The 19,979-nt window shown below is 32.9% G+C and overlaps 2 protein-coding genes across 3 annotated transcripts in view; one reads left to right on the top strand and one right to left on the bottom strand.

The window, feature by feature from the left end:
* The window catches only part of LOC148272074 (moesin/ezrin/radixin homolog 1-like), an 88,027-nt gene extending 76,498 nt beyond the window's left edge, over nucleotides 1–11,529 (bottom strand). Inside the window, exons 1-2 of one of the 2 annotated variants that reach the window (XM_088240565.1) lie at nucleotides 11,400–11,529; nucleotides 11,004–11,043 (exon numbers count right to left, since the gene is read on the bottom strand). In XM_088240565.1, coding sequence (XP_088096691.1) covers nucleotides 11,004–11,015 — 12 coding nt within the window. In that variant the 5' untranslated portion in view covers nucleotides 11,016–11,043; nucleotides 11,400–11,529. The remainder of the gene's footprint in view (nucleotides 1–11,003; nucleotides 11,044–11,399) is intronic. The other variant, XM_088240566.1, reaches the window with a different exon arrangement.
* A 1,539-nt stretch (nucleotides 11,530–13,068) lies between these two features.
* Nucleotides 13,069–15,863, top strand: Taf13 (TATA-box binding protein associated factor 13). The gene is made up of 4 exons (XM_088240563.1): nucleotides 13,069–13,159; nucleotides 13,316–13,355; nucleotides 13,433–13,614; nucleotides 15,575–15,863. The coding sequence occupies exons 2-4, from the start codon at nucleotides 13,317–13,319 to the stop codon at nucleotides 15,753–15,755; spliced, it is 402 nt and encodes a 133-aa protein (XP_088096689.1). The 5' UTR covers nucleotides 13,069–13,159; nucleotide 13,316; the 3' UTR covers nucleotides 15,756–15,863.
* Nucleotides 15,864–19,979: the final 4,116 nt, after the last annotated feature.

Below are 19,979 nucleotides of genomic sequence, written 5' to 3'. Positions count from 1 at the left end.
AGTGCCGTTTCCACTCCACATATAATGTCGTCTACTGGGACGGTTTTTGGCGTTATGGCGAAATTAAGTCCTTTGCTGAGTACCGATATTGCGTCTTTGTTAAGGATTAGACTAGATAAATTCAACACTACTTTATCGGAGTCTAGTTTAGTTACATTTTTAATTTTCTTTTTTTCCATTTCTTGGAATTTCTTTTTTTGTGCGTTTTCAGTTGACGACTTGCTTCTCGCTGACTGGCAATATGTTATTTCATCAATCTTCTTAAAATGTTCGTATGAAAGTGTAGCTCCAAGTCGCAGATGTAATTCATACAGGTGGTATCAAAGTGGTAAAATGACGCAAATTTTGCATTTTGCAAATAGTGCATAGGACTGCATTGGTATACAAATCGCAGCGTATCTTGATAATTTTTGTTACATGAAGGTATGATGATCAGTCTTACGCTTTAGGTGCCTGTCCAAGTACTATGAAATATTGTAGTGTACAAACACATTTTTTTGGTCGGCCTCGTGGTGTAATGGTCAGCGCATTTGCCTAATATGCAAGAGGTCTCGGGTTCGATTCCCGCCATGGTTGACATGAAGTATTTATATATATATTTGAAAATTGATAATAACTAAGTTAAACGTCTTTTTTTATAAATATAAACAAATAATTACTTTTTTATATTTGAAGCACTAAGTTTGTGATTATAGTAAAAACAAAAACACTTATTTTATTTTTTCTACCGACCGGTTTCAAAGCTATAAAAGCTTCTAGAAGAAGAAAAAATAAGCTGTTGAAAACAAAGCTGTTTTTATTTATTTTAATGACTTTTTTGTCTAAAGAAACCATTACTTCACACATATTTACTATTTAGTAATTTTAGAAATTCCACCAGTTACAATTTTTTTTAATAACTGTTTTTGGACTTTTAGTTTATTAAATAAAAGTTATTAATATTACATACATATAAAAAAACTCTCATTTATATTGAGGCGTTGTCTAGTATGCAGGTGAAATAATTCAATTAGAAGAATCTCACCCATACAAATAAAGGTTTCAGCTCTTTAACTTCACAAACATCAACAGATGAAATAATTGAAGGAATATAGATGTTTAAATATGTGCAGTTGTCGGCCGCATGGTGTAATGGTCAGTGCATTTGCCTACCATGCAAGAGGTCTCGGGTTCGATTCCCGACATGGTTGATATGAAATATTATTTAAAAGGGTGTTTTTACACTAGAATATTTCATAGCCCCCAAGACTGATCATCTTGCCTCCATTTAACAAAAATAATCAAGATACGCTGCGATTGGTGTACCAATGCAGTGCCCTATGCACCATTAGGTGCGGAAAGGGAATGATGGCGATGATGAAATATGTGCAGTATGTCTGTGAATGTGTAAAGTGGCCACTTAAACCAGCCAATGATAGGTCATAAGCCCTGTAGATACCTAGACTTCTATATTGCCTTTTCTAAAATGTTATTCATCTCTATTGTAACATGTTGATATTGAGTAGTTTGGCATAAATTTGTCTCCAAATGCGCAAAGGTAGAAGGTGGGATTTTCCAGAGTCCCAGCAGTCACATTCATTCTGATAATAATTACACGGAACATATTGACTGTTTGGCTTTTGCTTGCAAACAGTACAGTAAAAAAGTTCTACGTCTTGTTTCAAATAAAGGTTTTACTATAGTATGAATTCTGGTGACATGGTTACATCTCAAAGTTGGCCAAATTCTGTAATCAAATGTCCCACCAGCCTCAATGCAATGCCCCTGAGATTAGAACATATAAAATATTGATATTTGCAGCCTGGAAAATGTAAGTCCCCGTCGGACGGTGGTACAGCTGTATCAAGGTACTACGGATGGACCTTTGTCTCCAGTGATTACACAACGCTGGGATCGCGGTCGCCCCGCGGCCGTGACACCTTTGCATTGTGCCACCTCGTGTGATGGACGAAAGTCATTTCGCTCCAATAATGACTCTTCTTATCCATTATCCCGCAATAGGGAAATATCACATAATACGAATTTATTTATTTATTTGGTTTACAAACAATGAAAAAAGAATACATAATACACATAAATATTGAAACAATAAAAAAAAAATAGACACTATATCTCTTGCAATATCTCTTATCTCTTTATTGTGCTAATTTTCCATCTGAGTACACGTAATCCGACTTATCCCGACCGCAGATTTCGGCTTAGCCGAAGTTTCAGCCAATTTTTGGCCGAAACCATAAATTTCGGTCGGTCAATAATTAACGGTTCGTATTTTAAACGTTTTGCTTAAAAACGCTGATTTTTTGGGATAAATTTAATGAATTCACGTTCAATTTCACGTTCAAAGGAATTATGTAAAAATATAGTTTTTTTATTTGATTTATTAGGGATATCAACAGTAATACATTAAATACTCGTACAATACATGCTAGTGTGTTTGTGTAAGGTGTGAGAGGGTGGGTGAGTGGCTGTAATTATGGAATGAGGGTGGACATGTGTGTAAATATTATTGGACAAGTGTCAAAAATAGAAAAATTTATAAAATATTAAGAATTAGAGATAAAATAAGATTTTATTATAGAAACTAAGTACAAGAAAAAAAGTTTGTTTTAAAACGCGCATTTATTTAGTTATGTACATTTAATGATATTAAAAAAACGTATCGATAAAAAAGAATGTAACTTTACAGGAATTCGTCAATCTTCCAAATAATTAGGTGGTCAAGTCCGTAAAATTCGATATTTGTAAAATAACTTATTCTAAAAACAAATTAGGTGCGTAAACCATTCGATTAAATATGTGATCCGTGTCTCGGGGACAGGGGAAAGTGTAAAACGACATTGGAATTTGTAAAATATTTAAAAACCCGCTATTCTGTTAGATTCCCGCGTAAATCATTGCACGCCGGTGGAGAAACCTGATTCGCACGCAGCGGCAACTAGCAAAACGCTCGGTTCAAATCTGAAACCGACATCCGAGACAGATTTTACATGTGGCGATTTTGATTCCGTGCCGTCTCCGCTTTACTTTCTACCGCGGAGTTCAAGTTTCCCGCGCGGTCGGTCAAAGAAATGGCGGCGAGGGGGGGGACGTGCGCGATCAGGTGCGCCGGTCAACCTAGTGCCCTCACACACACACACACACACAACTGAAGGTGTGCGTGCCCTCACGCCCACACACGCACTCCCGGTACTCGTCACCAGTCCAACAGTACAAGGTGTACCTATATCACGCGTGATTGACCATAGGTGAGAATGTGCATGGTTCGGCCCTAACGCACATAGTTGAGGTAGATTCGGACATTGGGACAATACAAAAATTCGGTTGTAGTTCACGCGTGGAACGCTGTGAAAATGAATACGCGACGACCAGGTCCACTTTTCTAGCAATCAGCATTTTGGGTTGGGTTAACTCTCAGAGTAATAATTCGACAGAAAAGCCCTTTAGCTTTATTGCAGAGAACAAAAGCGTTCCAAATTTTTGGATTGCTTTTTAGTTTAACAAAAAACATATAACGGACGGTTTCGGATTGCGCTTGCAATTTTTGACCTGAGTACCTGGCCCGTTGTATTGCTGTAAACTGTAGCTCACTTCGTGGTTGATAACCATAGAATGGTTTTTGTCCGTATGGGCGACTCTATTAGCCAGTGGCGTATTATTATTCCGTATTCATAATAAAGGATTGCGACAAAGAAGTCATCAACGATATGCACTTATAAAATTTAATTATTAACCTATGAGAAACTGAAGATACATTTTTTCTTTACAACATAACTAATTAGTTAGTGGCGTGTTATTATTCTCAAGATTAACTGCAGCTTGATACTGACGTTTTGTTCATGTTGTTTGAGTATGTGCCTGAGAAAGTGGCTATTGTCCTACTGTCCTGTCCTTCAAATTGCTGTTCACACGAGAACAATAGGTACGATGCCGAAACAGGGCAATATTGTATTGTCCTTGTGCAAATGCTACTTTACCTATAATGCATTTCAAATTTACGCACATTTTAGCTATGAGGAATGCGGTTTTTTAACGATCATAAATAAATTTTTAAATGGCCGTCAAAACTCTATGGTTAAATTCTAAAAAAAAAACTACCTTCTAGTACAATATCCTCTCAAAAGCAAATGGCTGATGTTTATTTTGCTTGCAATAACTCTCGCCTTAAAATACTATGAAAATAATTATATTTTGACCAAACAACAAAAATCAACAATATTGATGTTTTTTGTTGATATTTCTTGATAAAACTCCATAGTTAATGATTATGATAAAATTATGAATAAACTTATCAATGAAACTTTTTGGTTTAGTTTTACTTTTTATTATTTTGACCAACGAGCGCTTTCGCCTAAGTGGGCATCTTCAAGACCGGTCAAGATGCCTACTTAGGCGAAAGCGCTCGTTGGTCAAAATAATAAAAAGTAAAACTAAACCAAGAAGTTTCATTGATAAGTTTATTTATAATTTGATCATAATCATTAAAAATCAACAGTTCAAAGAAACGTGCATGTTCAAACACAGGCAGAAGAGTGAATGTTCGTGATAGGTTTTAAGCTCTGTAAATGCCTAGACCTCTATATTTCCTTGTGAAAAATTATTTTCCTCTCTGTTGCAATAAATTTCAGTTTTAAATATATGATATTTATATTTGTTTTTATAATTTAACCCAATAAAATGGGAAACAAGTTGTGGGTAATCAATTTAATATTATTTATAATGGAAAATGAGGAAAGTAGCCTAACTGCAGATTTTTTTATTTAATTTTGTTAATATTGATTCATTGTAAGGCAGGGTTGCATTTAATTTCAATAAATTAGCAAGAAACTTACAATTTGAACTGAAAGACTAAATGGGAGATTTATAAGGATAAAAATTAATTGATTATATTTTATTCTGAATGATTTTATTTTAAGAATGGTATTTTTTTTACATAAGTTTACTGTCGTCATGGTAAATTTCAGCCCTAAAAAAATATGTCAGAAAAGCTAAAAAGGTCTAGGAAATCATGCAAATTTATTTAATTTTTGTGATTTCACGGAATTCAAACTCTGAACTCCATACAATGGAACAAGCATTTTAGTCATTACTTAATAATGATTATTGCAAAATTTTCATTCATAGAGTAGGTACGGATGAAAAGAAGTGCTAATAAAAGTATTTTAACTTGACATAAAAACCGATTTAGTAATACGGAAATTAAATATTTTATTTCTAATCTGTGAACCGGATTGTGGTCTCATGGTAGCGTCGCGGACTCACAGATCAGAGGTTCGAACTCCAATCTACCGCAACTCGATATACATTTTCTAAAAGCGAGTTATTTACAACTTCTTGAAAATAGCCACAATTTTATTGATATATTTATTGGTAAAACTCCCTCGGTCTCGGGGGAGGGTTTGTGGGCATATATTCGCCTGGCATACCTAAACAAGGCCATTGACCCGGCTCCTGGGGGACTGAGTAACATTCTCAGTTCTCACTGGAGAAATTCTCATTCGGCGTGTCCACATCACGGGGTAGAGCACCTTTGAATGAGGACCCATTATTGCAAGGTATAACGCGATCCCTTGCCCAGAGTTACGGGTGAAGACCTCAATGGCTGTGATGACGGAGATGAAGTGCATCAGTACAGGTGGAAGGGACAGAAATCTTTTCACGCCACCCGGACATGCTTCGTGCTAAGGGCAGTTGGGAGACAGTAGTGTCGGGCAGGACGAGGAACATTAGTTAACAGTGCAATCCTAAGCTCTACTTAGCAAGAGAGGTTACCTTCTCGGCGCCAGGTGGCAACCGGCCGTAAAACAGAAACCAAACAACAAATCTCGTAGTCCGATGTGTAGATCGAGGACTAGGAGGGCTGACCTCAAGTAAATGGGACATACAGCCAGGAGAAAGAAGAAAAGAATTTATTTGTAAAACATAAGAACGCAAATATTTCATTTCTTCAAATAAAATAACAAATCATCACACTGTTCCCCGTAGGGAGAGGTAGAGAGAATAGAACGCCATATCACTCTGTCTTTGCATACAGACCTCGCTTCCTCTACATTCATACATCTGCTCATGCATGCTTGCCGATTATTCCAACATATAACATGACCATCTTCAAGTATTTGTTGAATTTGATCATGCAATGTCTTCCTCCTTTTCTGCACCCATCAACATTCGCATCTTAAATCTTTTTAGCCGTTCTTTCGCCGTCCATTCGCTCTAGATGTCCACACCAACACAGAACTCCTTTCTTGATTTTGTTGATAATGCTTATCTCAGCCTTACATAATGCACGGATCTAAACATAAAAAAACATACATTTACTTTTCATTTAATTGATGGATTTCTCATATAATATGTTTATAATTCAATATTTTAATATAACACGAGGTCATATTTTTATTGCACTAACAGTATGTAAAATTTGGATGGGTAATATATTCCATTGCAGAATTAAATAGTTTTAATCAGAAAATTGTCCTGACAAACACTTTTTGAATATCTTCTACGGACAGAGCTGGATGTACCATAGGTTCAGTCGGCACAGAGAACCAGACACTTGCTTACAAGGGAGGGGAGAATAGTAGCTCGTATTAATTTACAAGCATGTGTATTCCCATCTCTTTTCAGTAATTGACGGTGCGTTAGATCCTGTTAGATCTGCCGCAGACTACGGGTATTTTTTCATTACCATCAAAGAAATTTAGATTTTATATGTCAGTCCATAAGTCAGAATAATTAAATGACATTCATAAACATGGCAGGATCTAGTATACGCAGCATGCAAATTCATTATAAACCAGTACAAGAACTTCATCCCTAATTGGTATGAAAGTTAAAAATAAAGACAAGGAAGAATTAACTATTTTAGAGAAGCAATTAGTAGTAAATGACAAATTTAAGTCTGATGCCTTCATGTTTGTCTACGATTCTTTTAAACAACCATTGAAAATTCATTGAGAAAATAGTATGACTACAAAAAGTAGTGCAAATATCACTAGTATAGTAGTACATATATCGCTAGGCTTATATTAGATTTTTCATGAAAAGGTGCAGAATCAGGGTCAATATTTCAATTAGGGATCCCCAATTTAAATGTTGATACATTTAATTTAACTTATTACAACAGAACCGAGATGAAGAACATTTAGAGAAGGGAATATAGAAGTCAAGGCATCAACAGGGCTAACGACCTGTCATTGGCTGGTTCAAGTGGCCACTTTACATAATGTGTAATATTCACCATTCTGCCTAAATTTCATTCATAATTAAAACAAAAACTTGAAGATATTTTACAAACTTTTTTGGGATGAATAACAGATGTTGCACCTTTACTTCTCATTTACGATTTGACCACTAGACGTATATAAGTAACAGCACCATATAAAAATCAGATTGAATATATATTCAATTTAATTTAACAACAGAAATTGTATAATTTATTATTGTGCTGCGTCAATATATAAACGTATTCATATTTTTATTAACCAAAAGTTTAAAAACATTTTTCATCATACATGGTCAATATAGTGCAGGCAATTGGTAAAATAAACCAAAGTAGGGAACAAAATGCCGAACACTCCTCTAGTGGAATGGAAGGCCTCTTGACTACTGCCAACAGGCCGGCTTCTCCTGAAGAGTTTTAAGTGGTTTCCTCTCCACATGAGCAAATGCTGAGAAGTTCCTGATTCGCCTACATTAGTATATCCCTCCTAATCCCAACAGTTTAGATAAATTTAAAGAAATTAATTTGCAGAAAAATCCACTTTTGAAATATAAACCTTGTATATTATAAGCAAGGTAAATAATAAAGCAACTCGCATTTTTTTTTTCAATTCCCGGAATAGCATAAATTATTACAGTAAAAAATCACTGTAAATAAAATAATAAATTGAAATTAAATGTACAGGGGAAAACACGTTTGAAAGGGGGATATGGAAGTCTAGACACTTACAGGGCTCATGACTTGTCATTGGCTGGTGTGGCCACTTTACACATTGTGTAACATTCACCTTTAACATGATGCTTTATGGATCTAGGCTTAGAAGAGAAGATTTATCAAAATGATATAAAATTAACACTCACCCTCCACACAGTAGCTAGGCTCTTCAAAGACCTTGGCTCGGAAGGCGAGAGCTAATTATCAGAGACCTGTCGCAATAGACCTAACAGGTTGCAGTGACGTCAGGAGCTTATAAAGCGCTGACCACCATCTCTCAGAATAAAAATAACATTTACCATTCTGCCTATATATGTTAAGACAACAACTTTTGCTCAATTCTTCCATCTTTGTGAAGTAAAAGAGCTGAAACTTTTATCGATGTGAGTGAGATTCATCTGGCTGAACTTTTTCTGAAAACACGACAAACATTTGGACATACCTAAAATACTGCTAAATAAATTAATATTGATGCTGTAGGTAATTAAATTGCAGCCCTGTAGTGTGATAAATGTGATAAACCTTAGATTCCATTCCAGAAATTATGGATTTTTTTTCTTCAATGTATGGAAATAAAGGGATAGTTGTGAATGTGTGTACACATCGGGGGTGTACTTATTTTTAAAAGAAATTGTTCATTTAATATACCTTTCTATCAAAAATTTCTTCTTTGGAATATTTAAACTCCACCCATTAAGCGGACAAGTATTTTAAAGTGGCTCCGTCAGTAGATTATATTCATTTAACTAATTCATTATTAATAAGTACTGCACTACATAAAAATAAAAATAAATTATACATTTTCGATCGAGGCATGGTGTGATATTATGTTAATCAATATGTATCATGGGTGATCCCGTGTAAGTTGGATTTGTTCTGACGTTTTGACAAGCATTGCAGAATCCAAAAAAGAAGATACATATTGATAACAGTGACCATGAAAATCTACACACCTATTTATGTTAATCAGTTACACAATCACAACAATTAGAGGCTTAATGTGTTGTCAGCGCAAACTCACCATCAAAACAAATCTTAGAATAAAGTCAACTAAAGTCGCATATCATTTTGTGCTATTTCAGATTTAAAACACATTTTTAAAATTTAAACATTACATCAGCTATTTTTAAAACCACCACAGCGCTATGGTTATGCAAAATCTATCTGATGAATATTCAAAACAAAATATATTTAATCCATTTATGGTAAAATGCTTATTATAACACAATTATAACAAAGCGCTTTATGCAAGTACAAAACTATTGTCACGAAGTTTTTATTTTTATATGTTTATATTTGTAAAAATAAAATAAAGTGTTCAGTAGACTCAAATCAGTGTTTGATTTCTAATATTATAAGTTTACAAAACTATTCTTATAAATCACTTAACCACACAGAAATATATACTAAGTGCAAAATAATTACTTCTGGAAAGTGTGTTTACTTTTGTCAATGATCTTGATCTTAAAAAATAAAATAAAAAGCATTTTTACAAATATTTTATGAATAATTTAAGTAATATATAATCAAATTGGCCAGGACAGACCAGAATATGAGAGGTTTCAAATCTTGTCTTCAGAATTTTTTATAAAGTTGATTAATATGGCGGCCTCCATGGTATAGTGGTCAAGACGCTTGACTCACGCACGGAAGGTTCTGGGTTCGATTCCCGGTGAGAACACAAAAATTTTATTTAGATTTTTCTCAAGCCTGGGTGTTCTGTGATGTAATTCACCACTGTTATTGGGCCTCCTGGCCTGTTGTGGTGCAAAAATAAATAAAAAAATATGTACATTCAATCCATCAACAGTTGAGATATTAATATAAACATTCATGAGATAATGATAGAAATGCTTGATGCACTAAAATAGTATGTTTCCTCGTAATCAATATATATAGCGTGTCAACTTGGACAAAAGAGTATGGTGAGTAACCCATCTAAAACACAAATTATGTTTGCGGGTAGTCAAAGGTTGCTAAGTGAGTGGAACGTATCTTCTCTTAATGTCAATGGTACCAATATGCAAAACAGAAAATCTATAAAAAATCTATAAGTACTAATGGATGAACATCTATGCTGGGCGAGCTCTTACGAATGAATCAAGCTGCAAAATAATTTTCAGTCAACACTCACTAAGAAGGTTGCAAAAATTCTGACCCATTAATATTAAATGCTCACTCGTACAGGCATTACTACTACCCATTCTAGATTACGCTGATGTTTTCATGACTGATTAAAGCTGTGAGGAACTCGATAAACTTGAACGACTCCAGAATACACGCATAAGGTATATTATTTGTCTTCGGAAATATGACCACATTTATAATTATCGCAGGTAACTGAAATGGCTCAAAATTAAGACAGCGGAAACACTATTACCCCCTCTCACTTCTGTTTACTATACTTCATAGTCCTAACGCTCCTATATACCTCCGTGAAAAATTCAACGCTTATCAGTTCATGGTTTACCTCTTTATTCTAATTCTCAAAGCACCCTCTTAATACCCATTCACAATTCCTCTTTCTTCTTCAGCTTATATGGTGTTCATGCAGCTAACTGTGGAATCATCTCTCATCTACTATCAGAGATGTTACTACAGTATCTCTGTTTATATCATGTTTAAAGAAACCTCTCCTCCATTCCTCTTTACCATTGAATAACTGATTTAAGGTCATTTATATACAAATACAATTATTTATATTTTTGTATATTTTCTATTGAATATGTTTTGCAACTTGAATTACAAAAACGAAACTTTTGTTTTATGGGTTGGTTGAAAGAAATTGCCTTTGGCAATAAGCCCGCCAATGTACAATTGACATTATGTACAAAAAGTTGAATAAATAAATAAAAAATATTTTTTATTCCTTCATACTAAAGTAGCTGTCACATTTCAAAATATAACTATTTACTTATTCTGTATAAATATACCTTGGCACTGATATAATAGGATAACTATTACACTAACATTAAAGTTTTATAATATTCAAGCATAAGTGGTTGTCACTTTTATAAACTATGGTTAAGATTGAATTATTTTAATGAAAGTAAGTAAATGAAAAAATACATACGGATTTCGGCATTTTGTTTTTTTTTTACCAGCCTCCGAACCTGAAAACATAAAAATAGAATCCAGTGAGAAACTTGTAGTTTGTGACAGTATGCATGACACACATTACATTTAGAAAGTATTTCTTATTCCAAAAACAACACCTGTAATTGTCAACCAGAGACAGTTAGTAAACAATACGAAAAATTCGTTTACGACCGAGATATTCAATTATTAGGAATATTAACTAACAGAGAAGCAGAATAATATGCACCTTGACATAGTAAAAAGTTTTGAGTAACAAGTGTCCACTAATTAACTTCACCGGGATTCATGTTTTGCTATAAAAAGTCCATCAATTATTGAATGTTACGATTCCATATGATCTATATGGTTAAAAATTATAATTCTAACTTACTCTAAAATATGTTTTAATAGGAAATATCACCGAAAACTCCGCATAAGTGGCACAATCATGTACACAGTAAAAAGCACACACCCAACCGGGTTAAGAAATGTTGCGATCGCTCGCCGTGTGACAACTCGATGCCGTGACACCAGACAAAGGCTAATCATTGATAAAAAAAACTTTTACAGTAGGTACATTCAATTACAAACTGGGGTAAGAAGCTATAAACGAGAAATGTTTACATTTTTCACTCACAATTTTTTTTTTCGAACGACTACTGCAAACAAGGTAACATAATTAATATTTCCTAAAAAAAAGAACCTTTAGTGAACTATGCTTTGGTACAAGGTCTCAATAAAAAAAACATAATTATTTTGGGTATTGGTGAAACAGTTTTGAGAATCAAATCAATATACGAGTACAAAATATTTATTATTTAGAATTCGTTTGAAAAAATAATATATAGACACATTACGTATAAAAAATACTATTAGTATTAACTTATTATCATTACTATTTTAAAAACTGTTTTTTGATCGGTTTTGCTTAAGATTCAAATAATTCTGGCAAAAATCGAGTTTTTTACAAAATTTTGTTCCTTTCAATGTATTTCTCAGCCTTATCATTTCTAGTAAACATAGTTCCCAGATAAATGAAATTTTCTACTTGATTAAGAATATCTACGTTTACAATGATCTATCGTTTAGTTGTATTTAAAATGCTTTAGATTTGTGAACGTTGATCAGCAAATTGCTTTTCTTGAATTCGTCGTAAACCTTTGTTACCAAGAATTCGAGGCCTTTTTGTTGCTACCAGAAAGCACGGCATCATCAGCATACAAAAGACAATTATTGACATTAAAATCCCCATATTTGTGGTCCCATTCTTAATCATTCATTTTCAAATAGTTATCGATGTAGGTATACGTTGACCATTTGATTCAGATTACTGCTTAATTATTCAAGGAATAGTTTCGAAACGTTGTTATTTTTACTTGACCATATTTCAGTTAATTTGATATAGTTTTTTTGTATTTTATTGTACTTTGGGCCACGATAATAAAGTTATCTTCTACTGTCTACAAAGAAAAACCAATATTTGTGTATGAAAATGAGTATATTTGCATGAACATTTAATATATTTTCATCGGTAATCTATAATTGAACATGTTTAAAAGAAAAAAATGTTTGAATATTCTGCGTTAAATACAGAAAAAATATTTTTACTCTATACATTATGTAAGGCTGAGAAAAACATTATATAGTTCTGCGCTGGTTTGGACATGTAGAACGAATGGACAGCGAAAGAACGGCTAAGAATATTTACAATGTGAAGATTGATAGATGCAGAAATAAAGGAAGACCAAGAAAGATATGGCACGACCAAATCCAACAAATACTTGAAGATTAACATGTCAAAAGTTGGAATAATTGGCGCGCGTGCATGAGAAGATGTATGAATGTAGAGGAAGCGAGATCTGTATGCAAATATATAGTGATGTGGCGTTTTATCATCTCTGCCTACCCTTACGGGGAAACGGTGTGATGATTTGATTGTGTTTGTTTTTTGTTTGGATAAAATTGAAGATATTGTAAATGTTGACTTTCCATTGTAATCCGAACCTCTGGGTAGCAATGGAATGTCTTTGATGATATCTTTTTTTTGTCTATGCAAATTTAATTTTTTGTCTATGTCATTGCTAAGATAAAATCTAGAAATTTAGAAAAATAAACAAAAGGAATATCTGCGAGTTGTCAATGTGTCATAAGGTTTCAATTTTATTGTTTTTATTCCTATTTTAATCGAGAATTGAACTTTTGTATCGCGATTATTTGCAGTTAATGAAATATTAATAAAATCAGCAGTCCCTAATTAATTGAATGGAGTAGTGAAGTAGTAAACACCCCATATTATTTTGTTTTTAGAATGGCTTCAACATCACAGGACTCTGAGACTTTTGACCAAGTAAGTTGAATTATATAGAAATTCGTATTCCTCTTACAACCTCACTATTTTAAAACGAAATATCTTTATATTTACAGTTTGACGAAGACGAAAATGCGGACGTTCAGCTTGGAGCTACACCTTCCGGCCGAAAACGGTTATTTAGCAAGGAGTTAAGGTGCATGATGTACGGATTTGGAGATGATCAAAATCCATATACGGAGAGTGTTGATTTGCTCGAAGATCTTGTCATCGAATTTATTACTGAAACCACTCACAGGTAAGATTTTAAACACCGAAAATGTATTCTGAAAAATGAGCAGGTAATATGGAAGTCTCGGCTTTTACAGGGCTGGTTTAATTAGTCTGGTTTAACTTTACATACGGTAGCATTCATCATACTGCCTATGTTCAAACATCCACATTTCCTCAACTGTTCCATCTCTTGACTTGTGAAGTAAAAGAGCTAAAATATTTATTGATGTGGGTGAGATTCATCATCATCATCATTCCCTTTCCGCAACTTATTAATGGTGCATACGGCACTGCATTAGTACACCAATCGCAGCGGATCTTGATTATTTTTGTTGCAAGAAGGTAAGATGATCAGTCTTATGCTTCAGGTACCAGTCTAGGTACTATGAAATATTCTTGGTTGGTTGGTTGTAAAAACACCCTTTTAAACAATATTTCATATCAACCATGTCGGGAATCGAACCCGAGACCTCTTGCATGGTAGGCACATGCGCAGACCATTACACCACAAGGCCGACAAGATTCATCTAGCTGAATTTTTTCCAATACTACAGTTCTGACAATATGATAAGGTACTTTTGACAGATTGCAATAGTGTTGTGGCTGTCTTTTTTCTTTCAATATTGATTTTAAATAATTTTTTGTCAGATGGGGTAAAACATTCATGCACATTTTATATGTGGTTCTTCCGAACAAACTCCGGGAGTTTTGTATCACCTGTCGACGGGAGGAATGCTCTTCCGAAACCGTAGTTGTGTTCTTTTAACAGAATAAACGTGTAACAGTAATAACAAAGTTTTTATTTTACAATAATTGATAGTGTACAAACCTTTGATCTCAAATCCGTTAGTCGGCGACAGTACTACGGACAAATATTTTTAAATCTCAAAATTTGTGAATAGAGGAAGCGTGATCAGTGTTTATTTACGAGGCATATCCAGAAAGTAAGAGTACTGTTTGGCTCTCGTGCTGTGAGAATTATTTTTCCAAAAGTTGGCAACACTGATTGGTAGTGGGGGTCTCCTGAACACAAAGCACCGGGGACCCTCGTTAGTACCAAAACTTGCCTCGTAGTGTTCGTTTCTGTAAAAGATGTCAATAAGAAATCCCGCCGAGTGCGAGGTGCAAGGTGTGGTTCCTTCTCGCAGAAGGCAAAACTCCGATCAAACCACCGATCAAAAGGTGGCGAAGGTGCTATGAACCGGACAAACCTATTTAAGTGGTGTCGTGAGTTTAATAATGAAGGAAGAACGAATATTCATGACGAGCAAGTGGAAGACCTTCAATTGTGACCGATGAGTTGGTGCAAAAAATCAACAAAACTGTTTGTAAAGACCGCCAATTGACAGTAGGTGAAAATTCTGCGATGTTTCCACAAATTTCCAGATCATTGTTACACGAAACAATTACAGAAACACTGGAATATCTAAAATTGTGCTTAAGATGGGTCTCAAAACAGCTGACAGAACAGCACAAATTGAATCAGGTCGCTAGCGCTTGCGAGTTCCTTTTCCGTTTTTTGTTTGTTTGGGACATTTTGAACCACCCTGCATACTCCCTTGACTTAGCACCTTCAGATTTTCATATTTTCACTTTCCTGAAGATTTAAATGGGTGGGGAAAAAATTCTAACCGATGAGGAGGTGAAACAAGAAGTCTCAAAGTAAACGAAGGAGATGGCAGGAGAGTTCTATGAGGAGGGCATATGAAAGCTTGTGTCACGACTTACAACCTGCAAGGAACGGCAAGGCGACTACGTGGAAAAATAAGTAATAATATATACAATGTACTGTAATTTTTTTTAAATACAAAAATTTAGTACTCTTATTTTCTGGATATGCCTCGTATTACAAAAGTACATACATATTAGGTAGAATAGTTGCGTATCCCAGGTTCCACGAGACCAAAAGCCCCGTGTTGAAGATAATCGGTGTAGTGTTCCATGTCCGCGTGATTTTCTGTTATAATATTTTTATTTCTTTTTAGAGCAATGGAGGTAGGCAGAACAGGGCGTGTTCAAGTTGAAGATATTGTGTTCCTAGTGCGTAAGGATTACAGAAAGTATGCTCGTGTAAAGGATCTCCTCACCATGAATGAAGAACTGAAGAAAGCGAGAAAAGCATTTGACGAAGGGAAGTTTGCCGGTAACCCTGAAATGGCTCCTTAAAATCAACTTGATTATGTGTCTTTTAAGTTAGGTTTATAATTTTAATTTTATCCATATATATAAATCTGTATTTTGTCATATTGAAAAATAAATTTTTTTTTTGAAGAATTTGTATTTTATTTATTGACATTTAATTCATTAAAAATATTAAACATCAGTTATGTTTAAAGTCTACTGTATTTAATTATCATATTATTAATATTTAAAGCATTAACTTTGTGTTCAAACATTTTAATATTTTAAATATTTGATAACCACTTACTGGTTGTGGTTGTATACAAATATTTAATTACATTTATTTAATTTTTATTTTGAATATTAGCCAAGTACAGTATATTTGAACGTTTAATAAGCTTATGTCAATGTTAACATATTACAACAGAGATGAAGAACATTTTAGAGAAGGTAATATAGAAGTCTAGGCATCCACAGGGCTTATGACCTGTCATTGGCTGGTTTAAGTGCCCACTTTACACACTAACAGCTTCCTAGGGAGTTGAATCCAGTCCTTGTCTGCAAAAATTTGGACAAACTCAAAATATTGTTGGCAATATGCTAGTGCCTGTCGGTGAATATAATTTTTAAACATTCAGTTTTTGCTTTTTCACTAACATTTTTTAAATTACTTTTTTATTGATTAATATAGTAACATATGTAATTGCTACATGTTTTTTTTTTCTATACAATCTACTTTTTTTTTTTTGGTGTTATAGCTTTTACTGTCCAAAATCGAGACTATCTCTTGTGTCCGGAGAGTGTCTTAAGCTGTTATATTTATTTAGTAATTTGAATGACTCAGTGAAAACTTTTTGGTACACACGCAAAAGCAAAGTTTATTAAGGATTTAAAGGGGTTCTGGTTTGATGGGTTCAAAATATGTTTTTTTTTTTTTGCATGAATTGTTTTCTTAATATATCTAGAATATGTTGGTTAAGTGAATTTTTAAAATTCGAAGCCATTATAAAGATACAGCAGTTAGAAGGGGCAGGTATTCAGAGCGCTGGTATGAGTTGTAACTGTACTTGACACTTCAAACGTGTTTTTCTCAATACTATGTTTTTCAAACTTTCATCCACCATATCTTGAGAACGGCTTGGCCGATTCACTTCAAATTTATAGGGTCAACTCAGCATATATAGAGGAACGGAATGATCTATCATCACTCTAAAATTTAAAATATTTCTCTTTTTTTTTGACAAAAAGTACATGAAATTCGAAATGTTTTGTTCTGAAGTCTGTCAAAAATCCAATTTTCAATTTTTCTTTTCATAATAGTCCATTCCGTGGATATAAATTTGCAAATTAAAACACCGCCTATATTTTTAGTTTCAAATAAGCCAATCAGCTGATTTTGTCCGCAAGGAGTGAGCGTCCATTTTTTAAAGGGAGGTGTCTTCAGAGCGCTATAACTTCGGTTCTAATGAATATTTTTAGCTAAAAGTTTATATGTATACTCTCGAAACACTCTTCATTGGTTCTCACAAAAAAAATCCCAAAAAATGCTTAAAAATCCGACCGTCAAACCAGAGAACCCCCTTAAATGGACTGTACTTTAATAAAATAAATAAAACAATCTTGCTTTTAAACACTTTTTTTTTTCTACCAACCGTTTTCAAAGCTTCTTTATCAATATCTTTATACCTAACTAATGAATTCTATCAATATTATGCTTTGTATGGAACTTATAAATTAAGCCTCTTTGTCTTATAGGGATGAGAAGTGTAATTTGAGATGGATACGCTCAAATAGTTTGTCTAGTGACATGAGTCGACCAAAGGAAATATTGTTTATTTTGTTAGTTAATTCATTAGTCAAGTATACCTTGATAAAGAAGCTTGTATAGCTTTAAAACCGGTTGGTAGAAAATATAAAAAATAAGTGGTTAAAAACAAAGTTGTTTTATTTATTTTATTGTAATGAATAACCACGAAGTTAGTGCTTCAAATATAAAATTTATGGACTGTACTTTATTGAGGATTAGATTTATTTTTAAATGACGTACAGTGCAGAAAATTTTACCAAATAGATTTTCATAAATCTACAAAATGCATATTAAAAATGAATGATTTGGAAAACTTAAGATTTTTTGTCAATCACTAAAAATTATTGATAAAATCCTTTCATCAAAATTTTTATTACCTACTTCTGAATGTCAAACATAGGTGGTTGTTAATATAGCAATCTTATCTCATAAAAAAATATAAATGAAACACGTAAAGTATATATTATTATGTATATAAAGTATAGACATATTTTATTAAATTAACTGTCATCACATAAATAGTACAAAAAAATCATAATAATAACACACAAGTAAAATTAAAATAAATATTTACAAATATATATTTCCATTGTAGAATGACACAAACACTTTTGTCATTCACAAAAGTTAATATATTTGTTTTGATAATATAAATTTGAAAATGTAAAAAAAATATCATAAATTATTAAAATAAAAATTCATGTTTAGTTTAATGAGGAAGTTCAGTGCTATGGGAAATTGGATATAAAAAATGTTTTCTTACGCCCAGTAAAATTAGAGCATTAAATTGTAAGGTGAAGTTTATTGTAAATGTATGAAAAAAATAATTTTAATAAAAAAAACTACTTTAAACGACGTCACTAGTTCTTCCAAATCAACTGGTGATAGTGTTGAAATAGATTTCCGGTTTACGGGAAGTCAATTCACCAACCGGCAGAACTCATCGCAGAAAGCTTTGTGACGTCACACGCAGTTTAAATATAAAACTTTGAAAATTTACAGCGATGATAATACGATACGTAAAAAAATGGTTAGTTCGATAGTCTATTAAAAAAAAAAAACCACTGCACTTTCTCATTCCACTTGTATTGATAATTTTCACACTGGCGAACCCGGTCACTGGACCGGGACGAAACCTGCTCACTGATGAAAATTATTAATAAAAGTGGAATTAAACTAAATATGTATTATAATAAAAGTGCATTACCACCAAGAAATGACAGTAGAAAAACTCAATACTTGAATAATAATATAAAAAAGTATGTATAAGAAAGTTGGTATATTTATATACTACAGTAGAATGACGAGTCATAATATTAGGAGCTATGGAAAAATTATTAAATTAATATTTCAAAATAAATATTACAATAATATAAAAAATAATCTTACAATAACATGACTTAGTACATCTTAGGTTTAAATTATTTCAGTTGACCAAAAAGGAAGATAAACAATATTGAAATTTTTCCATTTAAATTAGGTGTATATAACAATTATTTCAAGTAGACAGAAGTGACATTTTCACCTAAATTAATGTTTATAGATTTATACACAAAGATAATATATATGTAGTTAGCATTAGTTTTAAAACATTTCCTACACCACAGTTTTCAAATACATATACATATATATATTATAAAAGCTTTATTTTTGAAGACAATGTTAATGGAAGAGATGTGATTAACATTGAAATTAAAATGACAGTTTATTATTAAGTTATGTTGGTTGATTACAACAATAAAGTTTCATAAGACTTGAAATATAGGCACTAAAGTTGGGTTTATTTTGCAGTCATATTAGTACTAAAATCACTAATGTTTTTGATTCACAATAATAAAGACAATATTTTTAGATGCATACATTTTTCTAAAAATTGATACAATAAAAGTCTGTAGTTCACACTCTTTGCTGATGTTTTGGATCACATTGCACTGTCCATCATTAAGATTATTTATTTAATGTTATTTTTTCATTTGAGCAGTAGAAATGTTTATTAAAGCAACTTTACAAACAATATTTACTCTCTTAATATTTAAGACTTAAAATAATTGTTTGCTTCACTTATAATTGTCTAGTGAAAAAACATTGTATAAAGAAAAATAACAAAAACTTGTGCCCAATTATAAACATTCTTTTACTGAAATATGGCGCGCGATTTTCCATGCGGTTTGCTAAAAATTCAAACCAGTTTAAAAAAAAATCTTTTTTTGTTTTGATTTTTTCGATAGGAGTTGCATTTATTACATACCTTGCTTATTATGTACAACGTTGATATTTCATAAAAGTGAATTTTTCTGCTTTCGTATAAGCCTTTATTTTATCTTTAAATGTTGGGATCAGAAGGAATATTCTATGCTTGTAGTGGATCAATCAGGAGCTTCCTAAAATCAGGAAATCCACTCAAAACCTGAGTTGATAACAGTGAGATTATGAGACATGGCCTGATAGCTATTTGTCTTTGA

The sequence above is a fragment of the Micrasema longulum genome, unplaced genomic scaffold (genome assembly GCF_059751315.1).
Source record: "Micrasema longulum isolate JH-2025_06_02 unplaced genomic scaffold, ASM5975131v1 h1tg002500l, whole genome shotgun sequence".
NCBI lineage: Eukaryota > Metazoa > Arthropoda > Insecta > Trichoptera > Brachycentridae > Micrasema > Micrasema longulum.
The sequence above is the reverse complement of the archived record's forward strand: the minus strand, read 5'-3'. Positions and strand labels throughout refer to the sequence as shown.